At 39.4% G+C, this 12877-nt stretch overlaps 1 protein-coding gene across 1 annotated transcript in view; it reads right to left on the bottom strand.

Moving 5' to 3' along the window:
• Positions 1–5750: 5750 nt before the first annotated feature.
• The window catches only part of LOC100578236 (RNA-binding protein Musashi homolog 2), a 126093-nt gene continuing 118966 nt past the window's right edge, over positions 5751–12877 (bottom strand). Inside the window, exons 4-5 of the mRNA XM_026441767.1 lie at positions 12310–12550; positions 5751–10500 (exon numbers count right to left, since the gene is read on the bottom strand). Of these exons, the coding sequence (XP_026297552.1) occupies positions 9625–10500; positions 12310–12550 (1117 nt within the window). The 3' untranslated portion in view covers positions 5751–9624. The remainder of the gene's footprint in view (positions 10501–12309; positions 12551–12877) is intronic.

Below are 12877 nucleotides of genomic sequence, written 5' to 3'. Positions count from 1 at the left end.
TTTCTAAGGTTCGCGTTAAACTAATATATATATATATATATATCGACGACGACGATATGTACACATCGATCCCACTTTCGAAAAAAAGGATCGTCGAATTCTTTTTTTTCTTTTCTTTTCTTTTCTTTTCTTTTTTTTTTTTTTTTTTAATCTAAGGTCGATTCGAAGGCAAGATATATTTTATATTTCACGCGTATTACATTTCACGCGGTTTAATTCCGGTTTTAGATTTTTTTCGATCGAAAAATCGGTAAGATCCTTTCTCCGTGCTCGGTTGCTTCCGTATGCTCGAGCGAACGTCGATCCATTTTTTTTAAAACCGTTATCAATATTCTTTTTTCTTTTTTTTTTCTCATGATAAACCGAGGATTATTGATTTTCACCACGAATTTGAAACAAAGAGATATCTTTCGTTTACTCGGGCATACGAATCGAAAGGGACAGGATGGAAGACGGTAACATTTATCCGAAATCGGCGCCGAAACGAAACCAACTTGCTCGCGAGTTTAACCCTTTGCGCACGGCCCAACTTTCTCCGATTTATCGAGAGGAAAAAATTAACAAGCTCGTCCTTTGGATACTCTTGGTCAAAGGTAAACGCAGTTTGGGAAGATTCCCGATCGAGATCCCTCTCATCAAGTGCAAAGGGTTAAAGAAGGGGGAGGGAAGAAAAGGAAAAAGCCGTCGGCGGGCCTCTGCCTTTGCAAGATGAGAAATCACCGGGAAAGGGGAAAGGAAACGAGAGAGGAAATCCCGTTGTCGCGCAAGGATATCGCGCGAGGGATCGTCTGGAGCAAGATGGGCCCGCTGGATATACTTGACGAGAGAAGAAAGAGAAAAAAAAAAAAAAAAAAAAAAAAAAAATTAAAACTGTGTTTAATATCGAATTTATTAAACTCTTACTCTTACTTGGCTGGTTAGAGTGCGCCAGGAATGGTCTAACTAAGTATGCATGCGCTACAACACATCCGCTGGCTATCTTGAACCGCTTAAGAAGCAACATAGAGCGACAGAAAAAGGAAAGTAACGGTTAAAAGTTTCTATCGTCTACGCGCGTAACGTGTGATGCGCACGCGCAAACGCACGCGCACGGAGGAGGATGCGCACGCAGCTCTCCGGCACGACGGGAACGTTTTCTCTTTACCCGTTTCGAAGACGAAAAATTTCAAAGACGATCGTCGAACGAAATCGTTCGATAGAAATGAACTGTTTTGCTTATATCGATCGTGTCAGAAAAATTGTCGCGATCGTTTCATTGCTCCCTTCCCTTTTCCATTAACTCATCATTTTTGATGACGAGCATCGATCGAATTTGAGACACGAGCGAGGCTCCAACCGTTGGCGAATTGCGAACTGGTCGAGAAATAGCGTTAGCTAGAGGGAAGGCCTCGATACGCGTATCACAAGGTAGGAAGCTAGGAAGAACTGCGGTAACGAGTAAAAGGCACGCAACGCTCGTGTTCCGGCCAACCAGAGAGCAGCGTGAAACGAGTGCCTACCGGGGTTAACGAGGCTAATTACGGCTTAATATTAATTAGCCAATTAGCGATGCGCCCGCGGTACTGTGCCTCCGGCACCGATGATTGCGCCAACCTTCGACGCTACCGACCGAATGGGGAATTCAATAAAAAAAAAAAAAAAAAGTAAAATAAAATAAATAAATAAATAAATAAATAAATAAATATATATATACATATAATAAAAATAAATCGTCTACGAAGAAGAAGAGAAAACGATACAAAATACGAAAAAAAAAAAAAAAAAAAGAAAAAGAAAAAAAAATAATCAAAATTAAATACTCTGATAGATAATACTCTAAAAACTTGAGATTCAATTATACAGAGAGAGAGAATACATAAACAATAATACATACGTGAGTGAGTAAGTTAAAAAAAAAAAAAAAAAAAATTATACAGCTCTCAAAACAAAAGAAAGAAAAAAATAATAATAACAAGGATGTTACTCGGGATGCGAATACATGTGCGAGTAAAAAAATCGATCGATTTTTCTCCAGAGAATTTTTTTTATTTCTCGCACGTGTCTCCCCATCTTTCATGGCATGAAATGAGATAGAACGATGTATAATTAGCCGCGATTAATAATAATACAGAATTACGAAATTCGAAAAAAAGGTATTTCTCTATTGTGGAGAGAGAGGAAAAAAAAAAAAAAATAAATAGAAAAAAGGGGGGAGGGAGAGGAAACAACGAAGGAGGAAAAGGGTTATTATCGTACACACAATACAGGTTAGCTACAAGTTTGAAACGAACTACTTTATTGGCAACTCATCTAGGCATCGAAAAAAACTAAACTAATTAATCCGTCGTTCTCTTGGCGTTCTTCGCGTTCGCCGCCCTGCGTACTCTTGCTGTATCGTGCCGTGTCTCGGTTACCTTCACGGTTTCGTCGATATCTATTATATATTCGCACGTGTAAATATATATATCGTGTATGTATATATATATATGTATATATGTATTTTGCGTCTCGTCCTTTTATCACTGCGGGGAAACGCTCGAGTCTCATTGAACGGTCGGTTCCGCGATTACTTTTATGGCACAATCAAAATCAAACGAAAAACCAAAAAAATAAAATAATGATGACAATAACAAAGTGTTAAAAAGATCGTCGTCCGTCTAACACAGCTTTGGCTTTGAACAAGCATCGGCATATCATCGATTGTTACATTTTTTTTAATAGAAGTAACGTGTCTGAACAATAGTATCGATTACAAAAATGATTATTTATTCTACACGATAATTTTTTCCAAATATTCGGTTTACATTACATCTTAACCGTGTTCTTATTCGAATATTATTCGATAATCATCATGGCTTCTACTTCCTATAGGATATATTTATATTAATTTGTCATATACTATACATTATAATATTTATATATTTATATATATATATTTTTATTTTTTTATTAATAATAAATCATGTGTTATTAAAACCATGATGGTTTTTTTTCTTTCGTGTTACTTTTCTCGTTCTATCATATTAAAGATACGACGATTGAATAATCAAGCATTGTCTACCATGTCGAATTATTATAGAAATTCTATTGTGCTACGAAATAATATGTATGTAATGTATGTATGTATATCTTGATCATATGTAGATAGTTGCTAGTTGCAGTCTCGTTGCTGTTACTATTTCTAGCAAAAAGTTCTCATCCGAAATACGAAATTCGTTGAAAATACTTTAAAATATTTAATATATGTATACATGTAAAACACGTTGTTAAATCAATGTGATATGAAGTAAATACGAAAGGAAGGAAAAAAATAAAATAAAACAATAATTGGAAATAAATAATTTAACAGATATCCTCTTAAAAAAAAAAGAAAGAAACATTTGTTGTCTCATAAAGAAATAAACATCTTTTTTTTAAATATTTATAATAATCTAATATTTTGTGAAATTTTCATTTTTTCACGTGTAATTATTTTATGTACAAGTGTTATTTTGCTCTTTCATAATTAAACATAAAAGTTATTTAACTTATTTTCTTCGTATCTGCTTGATATTCATATCGATTTAACATTTTCCGCGAATTTTATATTTCATATTAAATACTACTTTTTTTAAAAACTCGATATTTTCAAAGAATTTCTTTCGCTTCACTTTGTTCGAGCGAAAACTTTTTGTCAAAAGTAGCGAATAATCGCGTTAAATAATGAACAAATATGCCGATGCTGTTTCAGTTCGCATTGTGTTGTTAAAAGAAAGACGATCTTTATTTCAAGGATAATAATAATAATAATAATAATAATAATAAGACGAAAACGGGAGTTGAAAAATAAAACTGAGGAGAGGGGGAAAAAGAAAGGAGACGAAGATCGGCAATGAGATTTCTCAAGCGATTACCAATGAATTTTCAGTTCCTCTTAAATCCCATTCCAATTGCGTTGGAAATGAATAAAAATCCCTGCGAACGAACGATTCATTGGTAATTACGTTTACACTGTAAGTTCGCAGAGAGTATAGGTTGAATGACGATTAATAATACGATGATACGCAATATAGCAACATAGTGATCGCAAATCGTACTTGCAGGGATGACGATGCCGGTGGGTAAAAAATAATGATAACAATGATGAAATAGCGATAATGGCGGTAATAATAATAACAATGATGATGACAATATTAATATTCGTAATAAGTAGTTAATGATAATAATCAATAATAATAATAATAATAATAATAATAGTAATAATAATAGTAATAATAATAATTAATAATAATAATAAGAATAATAATAATAATAATAATAAGGATAATGCGGAATATATAATTTTCCTTTTTAAAAGGGAAGGATATGTATGTAAACGGATGAAGGTGAACTTGGAAAAGGAACATGTCTTCGTCTCTTTTCGTTCTATCTTTCAATTATCGCTCCATTCGTCGCTTTAAGTAGAAAAAAAAGTGGCAAAAACCGTTTGTTCCGTGACCAGAACCGTGGCAGTACGAGGCTTTATCTTTTATTTTTCGAGGAACGGTCGTTTCGAAAGAAAAGGACACCGATATGTTTGTCAACAATGAGTTTCGTTAAAAAAAAAAAAGAGAAAAAATTCGCGATTAAATTTCGCGTTAAATTAAAATCAACCGATCCTCTGAAAAATTCATCTTTCAATCCATTTAAAATGCTGCTCTGTCGACCGAAAATAAATTATTAATCTCTCTCGTGAATTCGATCGTAGAGATCAGCCATGGTGGAACGGAACAAAAAATAAAAGAGAAAAAAAAAAAAAAAAAGAAACAACTGGATTAAAAAAGGAAATATAAGGACAAATGTAAAATGTACCAGCAATAATTATAAACATTCAATCGTTGTATCTCTACGCAAATATACATTTAAATCGATAATATTACATTTTGGGGGAGAAAAAAAAAAAAGCAGAATGAAACAAATATACTGCGCGCGCGCGCGCAAAAAATGCAATAGAAAAAAAAAAAAGAGTTGAAAGAAATTCAAAAAGAACGAACGGTAAAAAAAAAGGAAAAGAAAATGGGGATAAAGAAATGTCCGATCGAATATTGATTTCGATGAGACACGGTCGCGATTTAATCGTCTGCAAGAAGGCAGAGCAGCGAGAAATATTATTCTTAAAAACATGTACAATGAAACGACGAGGGCGGTGAAGGAACAACGGGATTCCGGATTCTAAAGATAAATTTCAACCAGCATGCTTCTCACCTACTGATCATTCGCAACTAATGGATGGTTAGCGATCATTAAAATACTAACTACGCTAAGAATTACTCTCGACATTCGCAATAAGTACTTTTTACGTGTGTACGTGTGTTTATGTATGAGCGTGTGCGTGTAGCGTATATAAAATACATAATCACCGGCAGATGAAAAGGGTAGGGAGGAGAGGGGAGATAGAGAATTGAGGAAAGATTCAGGAAAAATAAGGATACGTTCGTAGAGTAAGAACTAAAAAAAAAAAAAAAAAAAGGTCGTGGTCTCGTATCGATAGAGTAGAATAGTGGAAGAGATTCAATGTCGTCGCGTTCTCGTGCAAAACGATCCATATTTTTCACACGGGATCGCGCGAGAACGGAATCCTACCTTCCTTTCTATCGACATATTTTTGCGACATATTTCAAATGAAAGGAAAGGAAAAGAAAATAAGAAGAAGAAAAAAAAATTACACGAGGGGAAAAAAAAAGAAATAAAAATGGATAGATATTTTCAGAATGTTTTGATCTGAGACTTTACTGAGAGGTGGAGGGGAGTGAAAAAAAAAAAAAAAAGAAAAAAAGGAAAAGCGAAAGACGAAGAAGAATTGGATGTGAAAGAGAAACTGTGTGTGAAGAAAGAAGGAAATGATGGACCGATGTTGTTGCAATATATGATCAACCGCAAAGGGAAATGGAGGATAGAAGAGAGAAAGAAGGTGGAAAAAGAAGAGGAAAAGAAAAAGTGGAAGCTGCGGGTTACACAGGGTACACCGATATCGGGTTGTCTTCGAGGTTAGCATTAAGTACGCACCCATGTTTCTATCTTGATACTGCGTACCGTCCCGTAATACGCAGACCGTGGAAAATAGAATTCGGTTGCACCGTGGTTTTTAATCAAATCATTGCCTCTTGCTTGGTTTCGCTAGAGTATATGCGCGCGCATGCGCGCGCGCATGCGTGCGCGTGCTTACTTCGCGATTTATCTCTTTTAAGGCGTGCTTCGTTTTTCTCACACTCTCTTTTGCACACACTCGCTTTTGCTCTTTTGCATCCTCTTTCTCTCTTTTTCTCTCTTTCGCTCTTTCGCTCTTTCTCTCTCGCTCTCTCAAATTTCTTTTTCTTTTTTTTTTTTTTCTTCTCCTTAATCATCTAAGTACCTTCTTATAAGTCATAAATATCACTCGCGAGCTTTGTCGTCGTCATTAATTATTACGGTACAGTATTATTAAGTATATGTTTAAAGTTATATCACTAAAGAATATTACTTGTCGTTTGCAAGAGGATAAACACCTCGAATTTCTTCCGCTCCAATTTTTTCACGCTTTCCTTTCTACACAACCGGTTCTTGCTCTCTATATCCCCATTTCGGAGCGGAATTCTCTTCCCCTTAATTATTTTCTTTACGCGTACAGATTATCGTCTCTTTTTCTCGTTTTCTTTTTCTCTTTTTTTTTTTTGTCTTTTTTTTTTCCTTTTTAACTCTTTTCTCGCATAATCGCGCTTACCGTATCTCCTTAAACTTAAACAGTACACAGCTTAAAGTTTCAGTTAAATCGCTTATTGCTCGACGTTTCTCACATTTGTTTCGGGGCACCGTGTTCCTCTCGTCAATGACCGCTCTCCCCCCCCCCTCCTCTTCCTTCTTTATTGTATCGAATCGCACGCACGAGACCGTCGATCTTCCGCTCGATCGTACGTTTTATAAATGAATAAAACAATCGTCGATTTGCACCTTTTTTAGATCTGAAATTTTTTTCACGCCTATCGCGATCGATTCTTTGCGTTCCCGCGTCTTTCGAGATCCAGCCAATGTTACTTCCCTCATTGGGAGAAAAAGAAGAGATCGAAAGAATTCTGATAATATACGGAGGTGATATAGGAAAGAAGTAGGAAAAAGTGTCCACGAGAGACATTGGAGAGGAGAGCGAAGATATTTGTTACATCCCTGACAAAATGTTGGAAGCACGCGAATCGATCGAAAGAGGCGGAAGATGGAATAATCTCGGAGGCAGATCGGTCTCGATCGATATCCCGGCATCTCTGAGAAACTCGGAGAACACGATGCCCACGGATACGTATAAATTAAGTATCGATTCGTTTTTATTATACGAACGCCTTAAAAGTCTATCTTAAATCTGTTTCAAACTTACGAACTAAAAATCGCTTAATATAACACGCTGAGCTAATCTCAATCTTGGGTTCCTGTTTACCGCATTTTGCCGCGTTATTACTCGCGACCTCTAATATAACCTAGAAACGAGTATCCCTTAGAAATGTATTTGTCTCTCTCTCTCTCTTTTTCTCACTCTTATTCTCATTCTCATTCTCTCTCTCACACACACGCGCGCATACACGCTCTCTCTCTTTCTCTCTCTTTCTCTCTTTCTACGTCGCGATGTCGTGTTTTGCTCGTGTTTATTCGCGCGCAATTGGAGAAATATTGTCTTCCGTTACTCGAAGAAAAATATATGTATACCTATGCGCTATTCTTATTTAGACGCGTCCCGTCTACGTCTGTTACGTGGTTATTATATCTGTGTCGATATATGCTTGCACGCCGTTATATCTGCTTCTCCCTACTAGTATGAGTACGCGTGGTTGGTTGACCGTGCGACTGTTTGCGACTGTGTGTGACCGCGACACGAACAGCCGTTTGCTTCGAACGAAAGCGCGCGAGAACGCATCAATACGCGGGAATACACAAGGTGGAAAAGGAAGGAGAAGGAAAAAAAATTTAAAGTCGAGGAGATATGAGAAGAGGTAGGAGAAAGAGAGAGAGAAGAGGAAGGAGAAAGAGAGAGAGAAAGAAAATAGAGAGACGAACAAACTTCGTTTTTTTGGCACTTTGTTGACCGAGGCGGAGGAGGAGTATGTCGCGAGACAAACAGGAGAACTGCCTCTCGTTCTAGGAGGAGTGGAAGGGGTGTGGTTGTGTATATACGTGTGCCGCGAATCGCGTTACGTTCCCGCGTGCTTGCGTCTTTTTGGGAGTTTGCCAAGAATGGCTTAATGGAAGTCGAAGAATGAGAGAGATATATATATATATAAATATATATATATATATATTTATAGGATGATTTTGGAAAGAAATTTTCGTTAGAAAAAGGAAAAAAGCAAGAGCGAACGGATCCTCGTTTAATCGATTTTCGAGGTCGTTCATGGCGTAATACATCCAATTTCTTTGCCCTCTATATCTCATCTCTGTTTCTCATTCTATCCTCCCCTGTTTTATTGCTTCATGGTCGAGATCCTTGAGAGTGAGACGACGGTCACGAATCGACCGTCGATATCGCTTAATTAATTAAGTAATTAATTACTGTACGGGGTGGGCGCGGTCGAACGAATATGCCGCGCTTATCGTGTTGGTGGAGGTTGGGTGTGCTAATCTAACTAGGAACCGAATGCGGTGAAAAACGCGAAGCGCGTGAAACGATAGAAATGGACGAAATAAAAAAAATATATATATATATATAGACACATATATATATATATATATATACGAAGAAATAAAAGTAAGAAAGAAACGAAAAAAAAAAAAGGAAAGAAAATTCGTAAACGAATCAATCGTGTTACATCGCAATAAAAATATGCTATGCGATCATCATTACGCGCGACTTTCTCTCTTTCACACATGCACACACACATGCATATGTATATAATATTCTCCTAACTTTATTCTCGCACTCAGGCTAATAAATTAATCGACGAAAAGCGATATAATGACAAGTGGCAAAAAACGTAAGAAGAATGACTTCGAAATTCAGGGCAACGAAGAGAGAACCTTCTCCCCTCGTTGGCCCTGCTGTTTCAGACTCTGACACGCTTCCGACACTCCCTCCTCTCAAACTGCGTGTGACCGCTCTCTTCTCCTTTTCCTTCGCACCCCACCGCTTTCGACGTCTCATCCTTCTTCGAACAACCAACGAACACGCATCCTCGGACAAATTAGACGTCGTCCGCTCGCGTCTAAAGCGAGATAAGCGAGAACAAGGGGTATCGGGTGGGGGAAGCGTGGTACGGCGGGGAAGGACGGTGGAAAAAACGAAAAGGAAAAAAAAAAAAAAGAAAAAGAAGAAAACACAAAAAAAAAAAATCGTGCGCATCGTGATCATCTATCAAGACGTCCGCCCCGTTTACACAATTTACGCACAGGAAGACGAAGTCGCGAAGCAGATGGGAGGGAGGGGAGGGGAGGAAGGGAGAAGGGAACCGAGAAACTCGTCCATCGAGATGAGATGAACGAGGAAGAGACAGCGGACACTTGGTCGGCGCTAAGATCGAGATAGTCGCACAATATAATACACATCATTGCTGTCGAAGTCGCGTGTATAATATATATATATATATATTATACATATATATATATAGAGTCTCAGAGGTAAGAAAAGCCGACCGCCGAAAAAAAAAAAAAAAGAAAAAAAAGAACGTACGTTTAAACGTACATGCCCATTCCGTACATGGAGCCCCAGTCGACGCCCTGGAAGCTGGACATGTCGACGTTGGTGAGCGAGTAGCCTTGGTAGGGGTTGGCGGGCGCCGCGGCGGCCGCGGCCGCTGCCGCGGGGGTGGCTGCCGCCGCGGCGGCTGCGGCGGCGGCGGCCGCGGGCGGGGCCGGAGCGGGGGCCGGGGCTGCCGCGGCCGCGGCCGCGGCGACCGCCGCCGCCGGGATCGGGTAGGGTGCGTAACGGTACGCGGAGAGGGCCGGGTAACTGCTGGCGAACAGTTTCCCGTATCCGGCCACGGCGTTCTGGACCTGGGCGGCCGCGGCCGCGGCCGCGGCCGCTTGCACCTGGGCCTGGGCCTGTGCCGCGACGATCTGCGAGGCCGCGGCGACCGGTAGGGGGGGCTGTGGCGCCAGCCTGACCCCAAGCGCCCCCAACACCACCCTCTTGCCGAGGGTCAACGCGCCCGGCTGGACTGCCTCCTTCGGCTGTGCCTTCTTGCACTCGACCTTCTTGTTCTTGATTGTGTGGAAATGGATCTCGCACACGCGGTCGACCACGTCCTCGTTCTCGAACGTGACGAATCCGAAGCCGCGGTGCCGTTTCGTCTGTTGATCCATCAGCATCACCGTCTCCTCCACCTTGCCGAATTGGTTGAAGTAGGCCTTCACTTCGTCGCTGCTCGTGTCCTGGCTCACACCACCAACGAAGATCTTCTTCGTCCGATTAGCCTGTTTCGCGCGATTCTTTGGCGTCGCGTGCTTCGGGTCGATCTTCTTCCCGTCCAACGTATGGATTGGACACTTCAGCACCTTGTCCACGCTACCGGGCTCGGCGAATGTGATGAAACCGAAGCCGCGACTACGCTGTAACCGAACAAGCCAGAACGGCCACGATGCACAACGGCTCTTCCAACTTCCTCGTCTCACTCACTCGCTCCCTCTCTTTCTCGCGTATATGTTCTTTCTTTCTCTCTATCGTTCGTACATTCGTTCGTTTGTTCGCTCTACCAGTCTCTCCGTCTTTCTCGTTCTCTTTTAATCGTTCTGTCTGTCTCAATCTCGCTTTCTCTCTCTCGCTCGCTCGCTCGTTCGCTCGCTCTCTCTTTCTCGCGTATATGTTCTTTCTTTCTCTCGTTCACTATCGTTCGTACATTCGTTCGTTCGTTCGCTCTACCAGTCTCTCCGTCTTTCTCGTTCTCTTTTAATCTTTCTGTCTGTCTCAATCTCGCTTTCTCTCTCTCGCTCGCTCGCTCGCTCGTTCGCTCTCACTCTCTCTCTCTCCCTTTCGTTTTTTTTGCTTTTCGCCAGTTCGCCTCGTGCAGTCTCGTTTTCGCACGCTTACGCCGTTTCTTTATATAACGAGTACTCCTTCTTTTTTTTTGTCTTTTTTTTTAGCTTTCCGACCAACCTGCCTAATAATCGATCATCATCGTGGTATCCGGTGATTTGACAATTATTAACCTGTTCGCTGTTTCGAAAGTTATCGACTATCGATATCAACGAACATTTATTAACGGTGACTCGAAGAGGTTCAGCGAACAGGTTAATCGGTTTAAAACGCACGCGATTATCTTTTTCGTTTTGCGTTTTTCTCTACAGCTTTGCTCTCCGAGCGAGAAAGCTTTTTCATTCATCACCGTCGCGTTCTCTTTATGTATATATATACATAAATATATATTAAAAGTATATATTTATAATAAAGAAAAAAAAAAAAAAAAAAAAAAACGTATCCTGTCTCGTTTATCTCGATATCGTACTCTGTATGTAAAATAATAGGTACCATAAAAAAATCTCCTTTTATGTACAGTTAACTAAATACTACCAAACTACCGTTTACATGCAAGACTGTCCAAGCCAATGTAAGACAAACATTCTAGGATTACGTGAGACAAGGACTTCGAATAAATATATAAGATTCAACTGAAGTTACGGTCGTTAATTGCATCGCTACCGAATACGATAATAATCTATTATATGCCCACAGTCCTCGTTCGTGATCTCTTTCGAATCCCGTATGCGAACGTATTCCTTTTTTTTTTTTTTTTTTTTTTTTTTTTTTTTTCTCATAGAAACGAGCCTCTGCCTCTTTTCCACCTTTTTACTTTTTTTAAATACATGTTTTAATACAATAAAATACCAAAATACGCTTCTACTTCCTTTACACTGTCTCAGCAATTAGTTACATCGATTAGTACAACTTTCTCTCTACAATCTACTGTGTGAAGTCTCGTGCAAAAGTGGAAGGAAGAAACTGGTGCATCGAATCTCCTCGAGGCGAATTGCGTTTCGATCATTCTTTTTTTTTCCTCTTTTTTTCTTTTTTCTTTTCTTTTCTTTTCTTTTCTTTTTTTTTTTTTTTTCTTACGCCCTCCCGTCCCATCCCGGATCCCGAATTTTTTTTTTCCCTTCGACTCGGCCGATAACGCCGATGCGAACGATTTGACCTATCGAGGAGGAAATGGACAAAAGAAATTCAACGAATTCGGTGGCCTGTCCGCCCGAGCATATCTCTCGATATATATATATACTTTTGAGAAATACGTTTCTCGGATCTCTCAACGAAGGAAAAAGGAAACGAATCGATTCATTCGATTTGGATTTTTAAGAACCGGCGAAACGGGCCACCGATGGAGATGGACAAGCCGACGGAGAGCTTCCATCGAGTAAACCGACCTGTGTAACCGGATCCTTCATGATCAGGACATCGGTGACGGTACCGAACATGCCGAAGTACTCCCTGAGTTTCTCGCTGCTGGTCTGCCAGGACAAGCCACCCACGAAGAGTTTGCCGGGTGCTGGGTCGCCGCCATTCGGTGTACTCCTCCCGGAGCTGCCTGAATGGCTACCGTTTATAGGCACCAAAGCATTGTGAAAGTCGTGCTCGATCGCACCGTTCGCCGCCTCCATGCCGGCGCTGAAACACATATCGATTTGTCATTGATTAGGAATTTTATTTTTTTTCGCAATCAATCGATGAAACAACTTATTAAATTAATTATAATACATTATAAATTATAAAATATATAATATATATATAAATAAAAAAAATAAAATATAAATAAAATAATATATATATAAATATATATATAAAATAATATATTTTTAATATAATCGAAATAAACGGAGCGTTTATTTTATTTCTAATTATCGTTCTTTGGATTACAATTAAATATCCATAATTTTATCAAAATTCTCGTATAGTAAGAAACCTCGTAATACTACTTTATTAAATGACTCGTAA

This window comes from Apis mellifera, linkage group LG7, assembly GCF_003254395.2.
Source record: "Apis mellifera strain DH4 linkage group LG7, Amel_HAv3.1, whole genome shotgun sequence".
Taxonomy (NCBI): domain Eukaryota; kingdom Metazoa; phylum Arthropoda; class Insecta; order Hymenoptera; family Apidae; genus Apis; species Apis mellifera.
The sequence above is the reverse complement of the archived record's forward strand: the minus strand, read 5'-3'. Positions and strand labels throughout refer to the sequence as shown.